The sequence below is a fragment of the Trichosurus vulpecula genome, chromosome 8 (genome assembly GCF_011100635.1).
Source record: "Trichosurus vulpecula isolate mTriVul1 chromosome 8, mTriVul1.pri, whole genome shotgun sequence".
In the NCBI taxonomy this organism is placed as follows: Eukaryota; Metazoa; Chordata; class Mammalia; order Diprotodontia; family Phalangeridae; genus Trichosurus; species Trichosurus vulpecula.
The window spans coordinates 111,151,516-111,171,970 of record NC_050580.1 but is presented as its reverse complement, the minus strand read 5'-3'; the positions used below and the strand labels follow the sequence as shown (position 1 = coordinate 111,171,970).

Sequence of the window (20,455 nt, the reverse complement as noted above, 5' to 3'; positions counted from 1 at the left end):
CCATCCCCAGCTTAACCTTGGATAAGGCTGGGTGCACAGTAGGGGCTCAGTACGTATTTGCTGAATTGAATCAAAGAGGGTAGCAAATGTCCCCTTGGCCACTCTGAATCCGTTTGCTCATTCATAAATTATTTAATTTCTAAGCCTGGTCTCTCTAACCAGACTGTGAACTCCTCCAAGGCTGAGCCATGTCTTTTCCTTGTGTGTCCCCAACCACATGGATCATCGAAGGATTCAGAGACACACAAGCACAGTAGGTACACCATCATAGCTAACACTAATATAGCACCTTAATATTTGCAAGGCACGTTACAAATATAATCTAATGTTATCCTCACAACAACCCTGGAAGGTGGGTGCTATGATTATCCCCATTATGTACTGGGAAATGGAGGTAAACAGAAGTTTAATGACTTGCCAGTGTCACAATTATTGTTTGAGGCTGGATTTGAACTCAGGTCTTCCTGACTCCAGGCCTGGCACTCTATCCACTGAACCACCCAGCTGACTGCTTAATCAATACTTGTGGAGGTGGGGGAAGAGTCTGTCCTTTTAACATCCAGCCCTTCTGCCTACCTCTTGACAGAATGACCCAAAGCATCTCAGAGAGATGACGGCCTGCCCATGCACTTCCCAACCATCCCCCTTAGTGACACATACCTGTCTCCGCCTGCTTTCACCTCCAGGAGGTTCCTTCCTGTGTCTCACTTAAATCCCTTCCAGGTCTGATGCGTTCTATCCAGTCTCAAAGGAGTTAAAAATCTAAGACTGGAATGAAAATCACTATGCAAAGGAGGAGGCCGGGAAGAGCAGGTATGTGCCATGTCCTGTGGGCTTTTTAGGAAAATGTGCCATTTGCTTAGCAGAGAGAGGTTGCCAGGTAGGCACTTTGGCCCTGTTTGGGGAGCTCCATGTTTGGGACATCCAACAGATTGTAACTGAGAAGAGTCATTAATGTGTCATAGCAGCCAAGTTAACTGATGCCATGTAGGGCTATATTAATGAAGTGTGGCGATCAGAATAAGCGTGTTGATAGGACCCTTGAACCCTGGTCAGGTCACATCTGTGTTTTGTTCCAGGAGCCACATTTTAGCAGGCACGTTGACCAGCTGGACCATGCCCAAAGGAATGTGATCAGTATGGTGAAGGGATGAAAGACCAGTGTAATATGAGATCTTGACGAAGGTACTAGGGACATTTGGCTTAAAGAAGAAAAGATTGGGGGGGCATAGATCCTAGATCTGTAGATCCATAGATCTTAAGATCTGGAAGGTATAAAGGACCTTAGAAAACATCTAGTTCAATACCCTCCTTTTGAAGATAAGGAAACTGAACCCCAGAATGGTTAAGTTACACATCCAGGGTGACTTGAGCTAAGGTCCTCTGATTCCAAATAGAGTGATTTTATGTTATTCTAAAATATTATTCTCCCTAGCCTCAAATATTTAATGGATTGTTATATGGAAGAGATATTAGATCTATTCTTTGTGGCTAGAGAGGACAGAACCAAGACCATCAGGCAAAAATAACAGGGGGATCAGGTTTTGTCTCAACATAAGGAAGACACTTTCTAACATTTAACAGTGACATAAGCGTCTTATTAGGCAGTGAATTCTCCATCACTAGGGGCATTCAGCTGGGAGGCAGATGGCCTCCTATTGGATATAATGGAAGCTAGGTGATGCAGAGACTACAGCGCTGGCCATAGAGTTGGGACAACCTGAGTTCAAATCTAGCCTTAGACACTTATTAGGTTTGTAAAGCACTTTACCAATATTATGTCACCTTGGGAAAATTACTTAAGCCCTCAGTGTCTTCATCTGTAAAATGGGGAGAATAAAATGGGGGTTGTTATAAGGATAAAATAATATATGTAAAGCATTTTGCAAACTATAAAGTGCTACGTAAATTCTTTTGTTTTTATTTTTATTGTTATTATCATTGTAGTAGATGGAATTTGTGTATTGTATGGGAAGCTTGACTAGCTTCCAAAATTCCTTCCAGATCTGAGGTCTATGATTCCATTAAAATCAGCCCTGTTCATCAGCTCTGGCTTCACCCTGTGGTCTAGGCAAGAAACGAGGCTTGACCTGTAGAGAAAGCAGTCTTTGGGGGAAGATAAGAATTCTAAACAGAATGGGAAGTAGCTCATGGGTCTCATCTTCCTATCATCTGAATCTGGAATTGTTGGGGGACTTGGGAGGTAGGGGGTAGAATACTTAGAAGGTTTTTAATCTTCAAATCTTCGGATCTTTCAGATTTGAAGACTGAAAACAAGAGTTAAATTTTAGCTCTTAGAAAGTCTGACCTGGCATCTGCTCCCTTCTTCCACAGCATGATTCTTCATGGTTCTTCTCTTCAGATTGATCTAATCCCTCCTCAGATCCTCAGGGGCAAAGCCCCAAGTTCTGCGCATGCCCTATCTTATCCCATTCGGTGTCACCCCAGTTAGAAATCACCAAGCTGTAGCTCAGTATATATGGTTCAGGACTTGGAGTTATGATTTCATTGGCACAGGAAAGTTCCAGATGAGGCTATTTCCTTATCCGAAGCAGTTTGTCACCTCTGACACGTATAGTTTTAGAGACTTGACTAGAGAATGGGGAAGTTAATTGACTTGCCTGGGGTCACACAGCCAAAATGGGTGAGAGGTGAGACTTTCAAGGACAACTATGTCATGCCGAAGAGAAATATTTTTACTTGGTCCCAGAGCTACAGTTTTCTAGGAAACTCATTTTATGAAGAGGAGAACGTCCAAACTTGTTCGCCCCTTGAGTCAGTTCAATAACCATTTGGGACAATGTGGGTTGTGGTCAGTCAATGTCAAGACACAGAGATTATGGACAAGCTCCAGATAGTCTCACCTTCCATTAAAAACCCATCAGGAGTCTGTCATTCTGAAATTTAGCTTGTTAAAAAAGCAGTAGCTTTCTGTGAAACCATTAAACTGGGGCTTACACTCAGTTTATATATATGTATATGTACATATATATATACACACACACACATGTACACACACTCTATGTCTTTAAGTTTAAATATGAAATAGTAAATATGTATTTTATTGTTGAATATTTTTTAAAATTTTTTATTTATTTTATTCTGAACTTAAGAAATAAAATAAGCATTTCTATAACATAGTAGAATAGGAAAAAAAGATGATTGCACATGAAACTGCAAATCTATTATGTACAGCTTGCTATTCCTTTTAAATATATAATAGCATTTTCTTATAACTTTTTTTGTTCCTTCACCCCTACCCCTTGCCCTAGAGATGGCTACCATTGCACACATGTATATATCTGATATATATACATATATGTATATATATATATGTATATATATATATATATATATATATATGACCATTGTCTAAGTGATGGGGAAACTCCCATAATTTTATGGTTTAGGAGGATAGCACAGTTGTTTCAAAAGTTTACAAACAGCCAAATAAACCATGAATTATAGAATAATCTGATGAGCTTTGCCCTGAGCAGGAATTCCAAATTGGCAGGAATGTTGGTAGTGGTAGTAGCTTCAAGAGATGCCATCTTGACTTTGTCAAGCCAAACTGTGGGGAGCCAAAGATTCTGCCGGACGCTTTAGTTAGCTTAAGATAGATTAGGGAATTGGTTGCCACTCAGGAGTCATCATAACGGCATAGTACACTTGAAAGACCACTGACTCTGTAGTCAAAAGATCTGGGTTCAAATTCTACCTCTGAAGCTCACTACCTTTGTGAGCTTAGATAAGTCAGTTAACCTCCTTAGACTTATTTTCCCCATCTGTAATCCCTCTAAGATTATCTCCAATTTACTCTGTATAGATCTTGTTTGTACGTAGCTGTTTGTATGTTGTCTCCCCATTACAGTGTCAACTCCTTGAGACCAAGGGTGGTTTTTGCCCTTTTTTTATCCCCAAGCTTAGCATATATTGTTCAGTCATTTTCAGTAGCATCCAACTCTCCGTGACCCCATTTGGAGTTTTCTTGGCAGAGATACTGGAGGGGTTTGCCATTTTCTTCTCCGGCTCATTTCACAGATGAGGAAACTGAGGCAAATAGGGCTAAGTGACTTGCCCAGGGTCACACAGGTAGTTAAGTGTCTGAGGGCATGTTTGAACTCAGGTCTTCCTGAGTCCAGGCCTGGAGCTCTAACCACTTTGCTGTCTAGCTGTCCATGATTACATAATAGGTGCTTAATAAATCCTTCTTGACTCTGAATTTATCCTGTATTTTCCTGCCTCTACCCCTTTGTTTACCCCATTCCCTCTACTTGAAATGTTCCTCTCCTTATCTCTATCTATTGAAATGGTGACAGTCCTTCAAAACTTAATGTAACCAAAGAGATTATCTTTTCTGAATTTAGTAGGTGAACTGGGTGTCAGGATTAATTATTCTTTTTTCTGGGTGATAGGAAACACGTTAGTTGTATGTGATAGTTCCTTTTTTTGGATCCAGTTTGGTGAGGAAGGGCAAATACCTGGTTCACTAAGTGGTCTAGTGGAGGAAGGGAAAGTCATTGTCAACCTGAAAGCTTGGTTAAAAGAGGCATATAGGCTAAGTGATATATATTATATATATATATGTCTGTGTATATATATATATATATTTATATATATATAAAATTTATTCCCTTAAAGCTGGCAGAATATATACATGTATGGAGCCAGATAAACCTGACTGCCTGCCAAAAGGAAGGAGAAGGTTTAAATGCATTTTAGAACCATCCCAATTCAGGGTGGCTGTGTCACTCAAATTTATGATCTGCATATATGTTTAATCATAATATGAGAAAGGAATTTTCTTAATTGAATAGGTGGTAAATACAATAAGATAAGCGAATGGACAAAGTGTCGATTAAAATTACGACCCAGGATATCTGTGTTTTCTTTACCATTAACATACCATAACATGGTATATGTCCACAAAATATTAAGATAAGAAAAAATCCCATTATTCAAGATAGTGTCTTGGGTTAAGGGTCTCATCCTTAATGGCCATAGACAGAGGAAAGAATGCTCTTACATTAGCCCTATCTGGCCTTGTTAACAAAGGAAGAGATATTCTCTGAGTAAACTCAGAGAACAAAGAAGGAAGTATCTGTTAGGCTGAGGGGCTTTTTCTGGTTGATTAGTTCAGGCTCTGGCCCTTATTGGGATTTGAATATTAAATGATTATCGCCATTCAGAATCCTACATAGGGAAGAGTGATTGGGGCTTCTCCTCAGGTCCCAAATTTGGAATAACAATGTCCAAACAGCTACATACAAATAAGATACATACAGGAGAAATTGAAGATAATCTTAAAGGGACGTCAGTAGCATCTGTGAAATGGGAATAATGACTAACTTCCATCCCTACTTATCTTACAAAGGTCTGGATGTCTGGGAAGAAAGTACTTTGCAAATTTTAAAACGCTACCTAAATGTGAGTTATTATTATCATTCCCCAAATGTGGTGGATTTGAAGTCAAAGACCCTGGGCTCTAATTCCAGCTCTGCCGCTTGCCTGCTGGGCGTTAGCATCCTCACCTGTAAAATGAGGGAGCTGGACCAACAGGTGATCTCTGAGGTCCCTTCCAGCTCTACATCTAGGACCCTATAATCCTAAAGTAACTTGGGTTTGAATCCCATTTCTGCTACTTCCTACCTGTCAATGAACTTTTCTGGGTTTGAGATAGATCATTTCTAAGGCTTCTACATCACTAACTCCTACGATCCCACGATGCCCATTCTGATGACTCAGCCTTCTGACTTTGCTTAAATTCCATTGGAAGGAGGCCCAGTGCCTTTTAAACATTTGCATGCCCCCACCGCAGGCTTTGGCAGGAGAGCTGAGATTGTCTTCTGCCTCAGTCAATCAATGGCCTTGGAAGGGCCCCCTAATTGGAAAGTGTAGGAGTAGTGCTAGGCTTGCGCTTATAGTCACCTCAGCTGCAGCGGTGTGTGCCGATGGCGAGAGGATGTACCTACAGTACATGGCGATTCAGTTCAAAGCATTTCTTAAACTTTTTTGTGCCAGGCACTAAACTAAACCTTGGGGTGGGGTGGGAGGTGGTACAAAGACAACAATGAAAACAGCCCTTGTCCTCAAGGTGCTTACATTCTATCTCTAACATGTTGAACTGGAGGTGTAGGAGAAGGTAGAGATCAGGGAAAGCCAGACAGAGGTGGTCCCTTGAAGTGAACCTCAAAGGAAGATACATATTACTTATGTGATCTTGGATAAGTCATTTCACTTATTGAGACCTCAGTTTCTCCATCTGTAAAAGGATAGGGTTGGGCTAGATGGCCTCTTCGCATTCTAGATCTATGATCCTATTAGAGGTGGAGATGAAGAAGGGATGCATTCTAGTCATTCAAGATGGCTTATGGGAAGGAAAAGGCAGGGGTAGTTGGGGAGGGAGTGTGAAATGGCAAGTTCAGGGAATAGTGAATTTTGGCCAGAGTATAGAGGGTAGGGAAAGAATAGTGTGAAATGATTCTGGAAAGGCAGATTGGAACCAGTGCATGGAGCCCTTTAAATGCCAGGCTAAGGGGTTTACAGTTTATTCTAGAGGCGATATGAAGTCACTGCAGATTTTTATTGGAGATTATATGATGAAGTCTGGGAAGGTAGAAATTAGGGGAGAGGAATCCAACAAGCAGGGCTTAGCTCAACACCTATCAAACCTACTGAGGACCTGGCTGAATTTAAAGGGAATACCCTTAGAATAATCGAGAACTATCTAGAACTTATAGAGAACCAGGAACACCCTTAGAACACATAAAGAACTATCTGGAACCTACAAAGAGCCAGGAATACCCTTAGAGCACACCAAGAACTATCTAGAACCTACAGAGAGCCAGGAATACCCTTAGAGCACATCAAGAACTATCTAGAACCTAGGGAGGGTCCATCTATAGAAAATCTGCTTTGTGTCTATAGTAAACTGTCTAGAAAGAATGAGTCTTCCATTATTTGGGGAGGCAGGAGGCCCAGCCTTAGGAACCTTCTGAGTTTCTTAATTTGTAGGTTACAAGATTTAGAGCTGGAAGTTAGCTTTACTGATTCGCTAATTCAACTCTCTTGTTCCAAAAGTATGAAAACAGAGACCCAGAGAGAACAAGTAACTTCCCCAAGAACACACAGGTATAAGGGAGCAGAGCTGGATTTTGAACCTGAGTTCTTTGATTCTAAATCTGGTTCTCCTTCCACTAGTCCAAGTGGTCTTTGCGTAACTGTTTGTGATAATGTACAGAAAGTAACTCCTTTAAGGCCTGACCTGGTCCTTTGGTCCCCGGGCTCAGCTCTTCCTTATACATCTGTGTGCTGGGAGAATCTGGTGGCTGGAGGACAGGAGGTCCCTCGGTGGCTGAGGCTGCCTCCTCCTTCCCCTGGTGGAGGCTGAAGGGCCTGTGTGATGTCCAGGGGGGGCTTGCTCCTATACCATGTGGTCAGCAGCTGGTTCACCTGCTGCTGGTTGGCGATGCCACGCAGGAGATCTTTCTTCCCCTCCTCACTCTCCTGGCCTTCAGCTTCCACCCCACTCTCCCAGGGGATGACTCCATCTTGCCGGGTGGCGGCTAGCCCTCGTGCCTTCATCTCACTTCGCATGCTGTCAAAAAAGTGAAGGACGCACTTGTGGGCAAAGTCCCTGGCGTGCTCACAGCACGTCTCATCAAACAGTTTCTGCTCCAGGTCCACATAGTTACTCCAGTAGCGCCGCTGAACTAGGCGGGTCTGGTCAAAGCAAGGCTGAAGGGAACGGGCCAGGAAGGCCATCACGATGAGCATCAGCATGATGCTCCAGCCAATGGCCTGGCAGAGAGAAGGAGGAGAGAGTGATCGGTGAACACTTGCCCAGGCCTAGCCCAACCCAGCCCACCAAGACAGAGAGCATTTGGTCCTACCATTCCTTGTACCAAGTGTGCTCTCCTCCTTCCCCTTCTACCTTGTACATTGTACCACCGAGTCTTCCACTTACTAACTCTGTGATCTCGGGTACATCAATCCACCACCTGAGTCTCCTTTTCCTCGTCTGCAAAATGGGTACTTTACTACCATCCTTGCTAATGTCTCAGAGCTGTCGTGGGGAGCTAATGAAATAACGTACACAAAAGCATGAATGCATAGGTAATGACTTTGGAAACCGTCAGTGATATAGTCATAGAATCTCAGAACTGGAAGGACTTAGAGATCGTTTAGTCCAGACCTCCCTCATTTTACAAAGGTGGAGACTGAGCCCTTGAGAAGGGAAATTCCTGACTCCCAGTTCCCATTCAGGATATACTTATTTGTCACCTAGTCTATATGGTCTTATCTGGCTAATTCTCTTTCCACGTGTGCGTCCCATCCATCACTTCAATGATACTGTGAGCTCCTTAAGGGTGGGGGGCGGGGTAGCTTGGCAAGAGCCCTAGACCTGGAGCCAGGAAGACCCAAGTTCAAAGCTTGCTTCAGACATTTCCTAGCTGTGTGTCCCTGGGCAAATCACTCGACTGCCTCGCGTCTCAGTTTCCTCATTTGTGAAATGATAGGTTTGGACTCCTCATAGCCACAGTGACTAGAACACCGGACTTGGAGTCAGGAAGACCTGACTTTGAATCCTGAGTCAGACACTTACTATCTGTGTGACCCTGGGCAAATCATTTAACTCCTCGGCTTCAGTTTTCTTATCTGTAAAATGTGTATAATAATAGCCCCTTCCCCACAGGGTTGTGATGAGGATCAAATGAGATAATATATGTAAAGCACTATTATGCTAACTGGCGATTATCCCAGTGACCCTGTTGCATCCACCTCTGTCTTCTGCACAGAGCACTAGATACACAGCAGACATTTGATTGGCTAGAAGTATCCATCGCCTTATATGTGATTTAGAGTTCTAATGGCAGAGCTTTTGGTCTGTTTTTGTCTTGCTCTGGGTAGGGGAGGTCCTCCTGGTCTTAGCCCAGTGTGGGACCTGTCTTGCCTTTTAACATTTAGTTATTTTGGTCTTGTGCAGTTGTTTAGAGTTTTCTTGGCAAAGATCCTGGGGTGGTTTGCCATTTCCTTCTCCAGCTCATTTTACAGATGAGGAAACTGAGGCAAGTAGGGTTTAGTGACTTGCCCAGGGTAACACAGATAGTGTCTGAGACTAGATTTGAACTCAGGAAGATGAGTCTTTCTGACAAGTCCAAGCCTGGCACTCAGCACTTTCTCCACTGTGCCGCCTAGCTGCCCCAACATCTAATTATTTGGCCCATCAAATACACTTAGTAAGATGGACACTTTGGGACAGGTTTTTATTGTACCATTTGAAGCATTTCGTCATGTTTCCCTTTATGGCAGGCATTAGTGTGCAGCCTGGCTAGGATCGGTACCTGAGGCCAGAGAAGGGTAAAGCTATCTGATCCTTGGAGGTGTTGAGTCTGTGTCCCTGGCTGTTTGACCTCCTGCAGTGAAACGCTAAGCAAAGGTACTTGACCTGGGATGGAGGCTTGGTAAGTGAGGGGATGAAAGCGCCAGAGCACCTCCAGGTTACCTGTGAGAGACAGCGCAGGTACCGGGACACAGCCTTCCGGGCAGGGTTGTCTCTCACCAACACATCATCTTTGCAGGGCACCTTGGTGAGGAACAGCTGGACATCACTAGCGGTCATATTGGTGAAGTCGGAAAACTTCTTAGGATCTACTGAACTGCTAAAGGCACAGATAAAACACTTCCCATCCAGGAGGGCGAGGAGGATCCAGACCACGGGGGCAGCCAGGGCCCGCTGCAGGACAGAAGAACACAAGTACCTGTGGAATGGGGGAAGGAAGAGAACAGAGAGACAATCAAGATCTTGAGTATCCCGGGGTCAGCAGAGGCAGCCTGGGACTATGGGATCAGAGATTTAGTACTAGAGAGACCATAGAGGCCATTGAATCCAGCCCTTTCTTTTTACAGATGAAAAAACTGAGGCACAGAGAAGTTAAGTGACTTGTCCAGGGTCACACAGGCAATAAGTGTTAGAGGTGGAATTTGAACCCAAACCTTCATGACTTCAAGTCCAATATGCTATCCAAACTGTATCTGTTAGGCTATAGGGAAGACAGAAGGAAACCCTTTGCCCTCTCCATCCCCCAACCTAAACTCCCAATACCGAGGTGCAATGTCAGACTAGGGAACACTGAGGGAGATTGTTGAAGTTCTTTTCCCCTAGGTCCTGACTAACTAGGTGACTCTGGATAGAGCTCTAGGCCTGGAATGAAGAGGACCTGAGTTCAAATCCAGCCTTCAGACACTTGCTAGCTGTGTGACCCTGGACAAGTCACTTACCCCTGTTTACCTCCATTTCCTCATCTGTAAAATGAGCTGGAGAAGAAAATGGCAAAACCACTCCAGTGTCTCTGCCAAGAAAACCCCGAATGGGGTCACAGAGTCAGATATGACTGACCCACCTAGCCTGGCTTCCAGTTAAGAGCAGGACAGAGGACATAGCTTGCTTATGTTCCTTGGAATTCTTGGTCTAGATTTTGACTATTATTGTCTACTTCCAGGCTTCTACTTCCACTTCTGGGCTCCTTTTTTAAAGGCTTTTCCAACCCCTACATGCAGAGCTAATTCACCTTCCCAATTGCTGCCCCAGACTCTTTGTATTCTTTGCGTGGCACCAAATATCCTGCTTTATGCCAAGTTGATCCCAACAACAACAGCAGGAGTTAACAAGCATTTATTAAGGTTTACTAGGTTCCAGGCATTGTGCTAAACACTGTGGAACATGTGCAAAGGCAAAACCAGTCTCCACCCTCAGCTTACGTTCTGATGAGGGAAACAACATGCAAATGATTACGTACATGGGAGAGTAGGGGAAAGAAATCGCAGAGGAAAGACACCAGTGGCTAGAGGGACCAGCAAAGACCTTCTGCAAAAGCTGGGATTCGAGCTGAGTCTTGAAGGAAGCTGGGCCACCTCCACTCCAAGGTGAGGTCTCAGTGACTATAGAATAATGAAAACTCACACTTATGTCATCCTCGTCATCCTAACTCACATGCATAGACCACTACACAGATTAGAAAGCACTTTCCTTACTACAAGCTTGTGAAATAGGGTGTGTAAATATGATATCTATTTTATAGATGAGCAAATGTACAGGGTGAAATGACTTGTCCAAAGTTCCACATGAAGGGCAATTCTGCAACCAGCCCTCACTAATGATTGAGGACCATGGCTCAGACATATAATGGTAAACTTCAAAATGTCTGCCATTTGATTTTAAAGCCCTCCCTAGCGAGTGCAACATTCATGTAGCAAAGATAGCATACATATGTGCAACATGAGATCCTTCAGCTTCATAGCACGGATAACATAACATATGTATCAGTGCTTGTAACAATACTCTGTACATACGTTACAGACAAATAAATGACATGTATAATACAGAGCATTCTTCCTGCTCATATTCTAAAGAGTTTACAGAACCAAAATGAGGAGTATAACATAAAATATGTATGACCATAAAAGGCAAATATGAATACAAAGAAATGTGGAAAGATTCACACAAAGTGTGACTTGACCTGACAAAATGATGCCATGTTAAGAATGCAGAAACATACATAACCCTACTGTATAAAAAAGCAACCAAATCTGCTAAGTGCCCAGAAGGTATTATGGCCAAAGAGATTGGAAAGGGATATGATTAGTGTGACGATGTTTTCTTATATATGTATATATATGTAATAGATCTATTTATAGATATAAATCCTTCTAGCAAATTCCAAGTAATTTGGAATTCATGGCTTTCTTCCTTATTTTTATTTGGTTGCTTTTTATTGAAATTCTTGTTGTTTATATTTATAGATATAAATCCTTCTAGCAAATTCCAAGTAATTTGGAATTCATGGCTTTCTTCCTTATTTTTATTTGGTTGCTTTTTATTGAAATTCTTATTGTTTATATTTATAGATATAAATCCTTCTAGCAAATTCCAAGTAATTTGGAATTCGTGGTTTTCTTCCTTATTTTTATTTGGTTGCTTTTTACTGAAATTCTTGTTTATGATGAAAATAATTCCTGCATGGTATATATTGCATACTCAATGTGCATCACAATAATGAATAATATAACACTTTCTAATCAATTGATTCTAATCAATCTATGAACACTTATTAAGCATCTATCACGTGTTAGGCTCTGAGAGTAGATAAGAAGACAAATTAAAAAAAAAAATCCCTGCCTTCAAGGAGCTTTCATTTTATCTATTAAATTCTATCTACCCCAGAGCACTTGTAACTATTTTAAAGCTTTTCCTGTTGTTTTTCTCACTGTATATAATATGGGTAATGCAAAATAACACTATAATATAACCAGGAATGGAGAAGGGAGGAGAAGAAGGGAAGGAAGGGAGGGATCAAGAGGGAGGAAGAGAAAGTTGGAAGGAATGACAATTGGAGGAAAAGAGGGGTAGAGAGAGAAGAAGGAAAAGAAGGGAAGGGAAGGAGGATGTAAAGAAGAGTGGAAAAGAGAGAAAGGGAGGGAGGATGGGAAGGAAGAAGAGCAGGTAAGAATGAAGGGGGAAGGAAGGTGACCTACTTGACGATTCCTGGGTCCTTCTTCCTTCTTCCCGTGGGTCTCCTCCACTCCTCGATCAGCACTACAGACTGCCTGTTAGCAATGAGCCCACAGAGGAAAAGGGCCAGGGGTGGTGTGAACAAGAGGCCCAGGCCATAGAGGGCATTGTACCTGGGCAGGCAGGGGCAGTTGAAGTCAAAGGAGGAATAGATTTTCACAGTGGCCATAGCCAGGATAAGGCAGATCCCGTTCATTACAGACTCTGAGCTGGACTGGAAGTATTGGAAGATCATACGGAATTTATCCATAGTTCCAAGTGCTGTTTAGGGAGCAGAAACCTCAGAGAATGAAGAGTGTCACTCAGGGCCCTTAGAGTTTGACTTCTCTTAGACTCCTCCCAACCCAGTAGGTCTTCTGTCCTGAGGCTCCCAGGGCCAAGTTCTCAGGTAGGTGTCTGTCCCCAGATACGGTTGTAGCCTGTAGCAGGTCCCTCCCTAGGTCTTTCCCCACTCTGGCAGCTTCTTCCAAGTAGCTTCCTTAGCTAACAGCCTCAGGCCCCCTCCTTCCCTTCTCCTGTGGTCTAACTTGGCTCCAAGTGTTTTCTTGGTCTGAGGCTGCAGTAAAGAAGCTTTTCTTTTCTACTGGCGGTACCTGGTGATGAAGAATGACCTAATGACTCACTGTCTCTCGGGAGCCAGGCCTATTCAAATAGCCTGGTTCCTGTCCCTGTGCCCTCCCAGGGGCCTAGGGAGGGGTAGGGCAGGTGCAAGAAAGAGGGAGGTCTGGGATGCTTTGAAGAATCAGAGCAGGTAGCGCTCAGGCTGCTACTACCGCCATACACCAAAATTAACTCCAAATAGATACGTGACTTAGACCTAAAATGTAACACCATACGCAAATTAGAGGAGCTAAGAAGAAATTACTTTTCTGATCTATTGATAAGAGTTCATGACCAAACAAGGAACAGAGATAATCCCGGAAGAGAAAATGGACAATTTTGATTTAGTAATATTAAAAAGGTTTTACACAAACGAAACCAAGGTAACTAAAATTTGAAGGGAAGCAGGTAACTGGGGAAAAAACAAAACAAAACCTTTGCAGCAACTTTCTCTGATAAGGGTCTCGTTCCTAAGACATAAAGACTTGGTCGGACCGTTTCTCAACTCCACCAACAGCACAATGTTGTGCCTGTTTGTCCCCAGCTCCTCCAACGACTGTCATTTTTCCTTTTTCATCATCTTTACCAGTCCATTGGGTGGGAGGTGGAAGCTCAGAGTGCTTTTAATTTGCATTTCTTTGATTCTCCTTCCTGCTTTCCAACGTATTGTCTGCCAATTTCGCTTATAAATTTTTGTCATCCTTTTCCATGATTTCTGTACTCTAAACTAGTGTTATCTTTGGTTACCATGTTTCTCAACTTGGCAAGGAGATTAAAAGTGTGATAGCTGGTACAGTTTGGGGTCCCTTTGGTCCTACCATGTGTGACAACTGTTTTATAGCAGTTAAACTTCTCTAAGAAGTGTTGTTAATCAGTGCCAGCAGGGACAGAGCTTGCAGCCTTGATCCTTCATTTCTGCCTCCGTGGCAAAGTTCCCTGTCTTTTTTACACATTTATATTGAAAGTGTCCATGTGGATATAGTTCTGTTCCTCCGGTCATGTATCAATTCATCGGTTGCCAAGAAAACCCCAAATGGGGTCAGGAAGAATCGGACACGACCGAGCAACAGCAACAACAGCCACAAATGGAGCGGTGTGTAGAGTGGCAGAACCTGGAGTCAGAAGGGGATAGGAAAGGACGGAGACAAGCATTTATTAAGTACCAGGCGCTGTGCTAAGGGCTTTACAAATATCTCATTTGATCCTCACGGCAACCCTGGGAGGCAGGTGCTGTTATTATCCCTATTATTACAGTTGAGGAAACTGAGATAGACAGAGGTTAAATCATTTGCCAGGGTCACACAACTGGTAGCGAGTATTTGAAGCCAGATTTGAACTCTAGTCTTCCAAATTCTAAGCCTAGCATGCTATCTGCTGTATCGCTTAGCTGCCTCTGGATAGGGAGTGCATCTGTGATTTCAATGATAGAGAAGGCTCCAAGGTGAGGGAACTCTCCTAACCAGGGCAAGTGGGCACCTTTTCTACAACTGAAGAGTCTGAGGGAGTTGCCTGTAGCCCTGAGCATGGAATGTCAGAGTAGGAAAGGACCTAGGAGACTGCTGAGTCCAGGGGTTCTTAATGATGGACAGGTTGCTGAAGCCCAGGGAACCCTTCTCAAGATAATTCTTAGTGAAAATATAAAGATGTATTTTTTTCTTGTCCAAGTTCATGCATCCCCATGGCAACTACATGGCAGAGTGGATAAAATCCTGAGCCTAGAATCAGGAAATTTGTTGTTGTTTGGCCATTTCAGACTCTTTGTGATCCATTTGTGATTTTCTCGGCAGAGCTACTAGAATGGTTTTCCATTTCCTTCTCCAACTCAAATAGGGTTAAGTGACTTGCCCAGGATCATATAGTTATTTAGTGTCTGAGGCTAGATTTGAACTCAGAAAGACGAGTCTTCCTGACTCCAAGCCCAGCACTCTATCCACTGTACCACATAGCTGGTACAGTGAATTCACTGTACCAATTCAGGAAAACCTGAATTCAAATCTGACCTCAAATACCTGCAACTAACTGTGTGACCCTGGGTAAGTCATTTAACTTCTATTTTCCTCAGTTTCCTTAACTGTAATAATAGCACCTACTTTCCAGGCTGTTTTAAAGATCAAATAACATGACATTTGTAAAACATTTAGTACAGTGCCTGGAACATAGTAGGTGCTTAATAAATGCTTGTTCCCTTCTTCCTCCCCTCAGAAATCTCTCCTCAGACAAGGGGTCTATAGACCCCAGGTTAAGAACCACTGGTCTAGTCCAACCCTCTTACTTCATTAAGGAAGAATATGAGGGCCAGAGATGTGATGCGTCCTGCCCTAAGCTGCACCCTGGAGTCCGGCCTGAGTCCCCCAACTTGCAAGCTAAGAAACTTTCTATTGGTCACAAAAATATTCAGTAGTTTCAGGTGTCTGTGTTGTGATTTAAGAGAATTTCCTTATACCTGCTCCATCTCCTGACCTTTGATGAAAAGGGCTAGAAATTCCCATAAGGTACCATCCTTTCCCCATGCATGAAACAGACCTGGAAAAGCTGAGATTAAGTTCAATTCAGCAAATCTGTATCAGGTACCTATTATGCACAAGGCCTCATGCTGGACAAACACCACTGATGTAGCACCTAAAAGCCAAAGGGTACTGTTCTCTTAAGAAACTGATTTCCTGTTCCAGGTTCCCCTTCGGTGACTGTAGCTCATGATGGGAAACATACAACTTTTAGGAGACAATAATATTATCTATTTATTGTTTTTTTAAATTTAATTTTACCTTTTTTGGTTACATTTTAAGTTCCAACCTTTCTCCCTCCCCACCCTGCAATAAAAAAGGTCACCATCTGACGCAGACATACAGATAGATATGTGTGTAAAGCTCACTATTTCACACACATTATATATATGTAATGCACATGCGTAATACATGTATATGCTTTATGTAACACACACATATGTAATTCTATTTATCAGTTCTTGCTCTGGAAGTGAATAACATTTTCCTTTATAGGTCCTTGGTAGTCATTTACAGCTATTCTTTGAATAATATATTTATTGATTTTTAAATACTGGGTTTCTTTCACATCCAGGCTGGAAGTACAGGGGCCTAATCCCACTACTGGTCCACAGCTTTGATCTGCTGTTTCCAACTTGGCCTGGCTTACCCTTCCTTAGACAACCTGTTAGCCCTCCTGTTCCAAGGGGACCTCCAACCTTATTGACTCTCAATGGAGTGCAGATACCTAGCCCATTATACCTCAGAACTACCTACCTTAAGAAATCTGCTAGCCTCGGCATCAGCCTTCCCAGTAGCTGGGATTACAGGCATTTGCTACCATGCCAGGCTGGCAATAATATTATTTAAGAGAATTTTTTGTACTTATATAGGGGGTTGGTCCTGCTCAACTCCATGATTTTACAGGGAGGTAAATTGTGAGCTGTTGTGGGAAGAGTGGTTGGGTAGATTGTTATAGATGGGAACCATCCCTTTGTGCTGCTCATGGTCCTTTTGTTGTGGTTATTATCATTGTTATTTTATGGAGAAATCCAGAAAGATCTGAGCACAGACCAGAGAATGAGAAACTGAAGATGGTCATTAATCCCTAGTGACGAATTAACTACCCTCTCATCCTTAGTCATAGAGATGGCAGCAGCAGAGCCTCTCATGCCAAGAGAAGGAGGTGGTGGAGCACGTAGACACAGCCTTGTGGGCCCAAGGAAGGGAAGCCAAGTGGTCAAAGATCAGGGACCCAGTCTCAAGCATAGAAGAGATTTCATGGACACTGTTGCGTTCATGGTGAGTTTAGAGACCCAATTTTCTAAAGAGAGAAAATGAAGTGGTTTGACTGTGACATTCTCTTGGGAAAAAGAGACTGGACACATGGCCTCAGAGCCCAAGAAGCTGCAAGGGAGAAGCAAAAAATATGGATTTTGCTTCTTGTTACTATCTTGTGTTATCTGAACAGTGTAAAAGCCCAGTGCTCATCACAGTGCCTGGCACATAGTAGGTACTTAATACATGTTTATCGAATAACCGAATAGCGCAAGGTACAATAGGAATGAAAACTGGCCTCTTTAGCAACTCTGTTTGTTTCTTTAGGGCAGTATCATAAAGCTAGAGACCTTTATGGGTCCCTGGGGCAAAAAAGGGACTCACTAGAATGTTATGGTGTTGCCTCTTTAGCAACTCCAGGTCTGTTTCCCTTCCAAGGGGAGTCCACAGGGTGGTGCTATAAGTATGGAAGATTGTGTAGGTTCCTGTGGGATGGTGCTCACAAGAGAGAAAGGAGAATTGTATCAATCATATCTGGGTTAATTGTGAATCTTTGCTAATTTCCACAATCTCTTTATTTTACAGAAGAAGAACTGAAGGCCCAGAGAGGTGGAGTAATGTGCCCAAGGCCATATGGGTAATAAGTAGTAGAATCAGGATTTGAACCCAGGACCTCTGATTCCAAAGCCGTTGCTCTTCCCACCATGTTCTATCTCACAGATAATCAATAAAATTCTTTCCAGCTCTAAATCCTATGGTTCTAGGACTCTTTGGTTTCATCTTTGTATCTCTGGCATCTAGGACAATGTCTTGCACATAGCAGTATAGATACACTTAAGGAATGTTTGTTAGATTAAATTATTTTGCTTTTTCAAGGATATGAGATTTCGGTGGGTTTTTCCTCCATTGAAGCAAATTTCTCTTAATTGCTAGGGTCCCCTTCTCACAACCACCTTAAATTTAAGTTGCATTTTTCTGCATATACTTATATATGGACATGTTTTCTCCCTGTATAGAATATAAGCTCTTTGAGAGCAAGGAGTATTTCTTTTTGTCTTCATCTCCTGAGCCTAACGCTTTCTCTGACACATAATAGATGCTTAATAAACCGTTTGATTGATTATAACCCTTCTGCATCCTAGAAGATGGTCTTTATGAGTTGCTATGACATAAAGCATCCTTTACCTGCTGGGTAACCTTTTGGTCAGTTTATTAAGTTAAATCAAATAATCCTCATCCCCTCTCAGTCTTTTAGCTTTATTTTAACACTGGTTTCTGCTTTTCACCATTCTCAATAGCTACACTAATGATAGTGGGGTATATGGGCTGTTCAGGGAAGACTAATCAAATGGAAGGATTAGCTCCAAGGTTCTGCTCAGAAAGCTGAATGAAGTTGACTTGAATGTGCATTCAAAAGCAACAGGATGACCTAGACTTTGGTCCCGTTCAGATACACTCTCTCCCCTCTGGCTCTGGATCCACCCATGCCACCCTGGGCAACCTCTTTTCCCTTGTGGAGATTATTGCTCAGAATTGTGCCAATCAGATATCGTATCTGCCTGGGCTTTGTCATCATTCACAGTGCTGAAAATGCCACTGTCACCCTGCAGTCATTGGCACTGTGACCGGGAGCACATTCAGCCTCTGGCTCCAGGCACCAGCAGAGCATGCCTGCTTCCACCTTGCCCCAGCATTCACTATCTCCACATTTCCATACCCCCAGGGAGCTTCACCCAAAGGCTTGAAATACACCCTCAAATTGTCTAGGCAGCTGCACCTGAGCACATCTCCTGTCAACACACTGACTCACAATCCCTATGGGCTGGCTTCCAATCTGACCACTCTGCCATTTACCTGTATCAGAAAAATGTCCTAATGTTCACTCATAACCAGGAGGTTATACAATGGGCCGTCATACCACCTGCCTGTCAGAATCGCATGCAAACAACATCATTTCACGGACCATTTCATGAGATGTTCTTGCAGTGCTCAGGATGAGAATAAGCAAACATGAAGACAGTTGCAAATAGTGTACCTTCTGTGGTAAAGGTAGAGAAATGATTTTTAAAATTTTAAATTTTTATTCTAGATTTCATGAACCTAAAATAGAATATTTCCAAATAGAAATTGAAAAAGAAAAAAAGATTATATGTGAAACTTTGTTTTTCTAATATATGCAACTTGCTTTAAATATACATATATTATATATAATATATATAATAAATTTAACATAGTACTTTTGAAGCTGTTGTGCTTGTCTGTTTCCTTCTGAATTTTAGTCTGTTCCATTCTATGCATTTTATTATTTAAAATTTTTATTGATATCTTTTGTTTTTACATTATCTAAATTCCACCCCCTGCCCCCCCACCTCCCCGCCGTATCTTCTTTCTGTACATTAAAAAAATGCTTTGGGAAAGCTAGGTGGTGCAGTGGATAGAGTACCAGCCTGGAGGCAGAGGACCTGACTTCAAATTTGGTCTCAGGCACTTATTAGCTATGTGACCCCGGGCAAGTTACTTAACCCCAATTGCTTCCCCAAAACACAACAAAATAAAATAAAAAAAAAAACAAAATTAAAATGCTTCAAGAATCTCCTCTTCCTCCTTCTTCTCTTCTTGCTCTTCCTCCTCTTCTTCCTATCATGGATTCCTCTCACATGTGCCAAATACTTCCCTAAATTAAAAAAAACAAACAAACCAGAGTTCTTGTAAGAAATAAGCACAGTTAAGCAAAACAAATCCACATATTTGCCATATCTAAAAATGTCTATTTCATTCTCTCCTTGAGGCCATCCAGCTGTTAGGAGGTGGGTAACATGCTCATCATCAGTCGCAGCTGATCATTGCGTAGATTCAAATAGTAGAGAAATTCTGTGAAGAATATGGCACGATCTTTCAAACTCTCCAAACCATAGTCTTCACGATAGCAGATAAGAGGTGAATTCAGGACAAACATGGGCATAGTGGAAGATGGCGGAAAATTGGTTTAGTATCAAGAAAATGAAAGGGGCCTTTCCCACCCCCCCTTTTTTTTCTTTTTCTCTCTTTTGTTTTTGTTTTTGGGTTGGTTTTTTTTTGGTCCTGTTTCTTCTTTCGCATGATTCATTTCATTGATCACGGTTCTTCTCCATAACTTGACTAGTGTGTAAATTAATTCAATGCGAAGTTATACGTGGAAGCTATATGGGATTCCACGACGTCTTGGGGAGGGAGGGAAGAAAATCTGGAACTCAAAATTATGTAGAACCGAATGTTGTAAACTAAAAATAAAAATTAAAAAAAATTGGAGGGAACCACAAAAATCATCTAGTCCAAACCCTTGATTTTATAGATGAGCAACAACAACAACAACAACGAAAAAGAAAATGAAAGGGGCTAAAGGTGTGTAGATTACGGAGAAGCTCATGACTTTTAAAAAAACGTTTTATTGATGCCTTTTGTCTTTACGTTGTAATTATTTTCCATTAAAGCACTCCTCATGACAAAAATGATTAAGCGAAACATGCACTAGATACTGCCCGAC

At 42.2% G+C, this 20,455-nt stretch overlaps 1 protein-coding gene across 1 annotated transcript; it reads right to left on the bottom strand.

Moving 5' to 3' along the window:
• Window positions 1–7,189: 7,189 nt before the first annotated feature.
• On the bottom strand, window positions 7,190–13,004 carry CALHM3 (calcium homeostasis modulator 3). Its single transcript, XM_036769552.1, has 3 exons — window positions 12,535–13,004; window positions 9,506–9,761; window positions 7,190–7,800 (listed from the first exon to the last, which is right to left on the bottom strand). The coding sequence occupies exons 1-3, from the start codon at window positions 12,819–12,821 to the stop codon at window positions 7,297–7,299; spliced, it is 1,047 nt and encodes a 348-aa protein (XP_036625447.1). The 5' UTR covers window positions 12,822–13,004; the 3' UTR covers window positions 7,190–7,296.
• Between the last annotated feature and the right edge of the window lie 7,451 nt (window positions 13,005–20,455).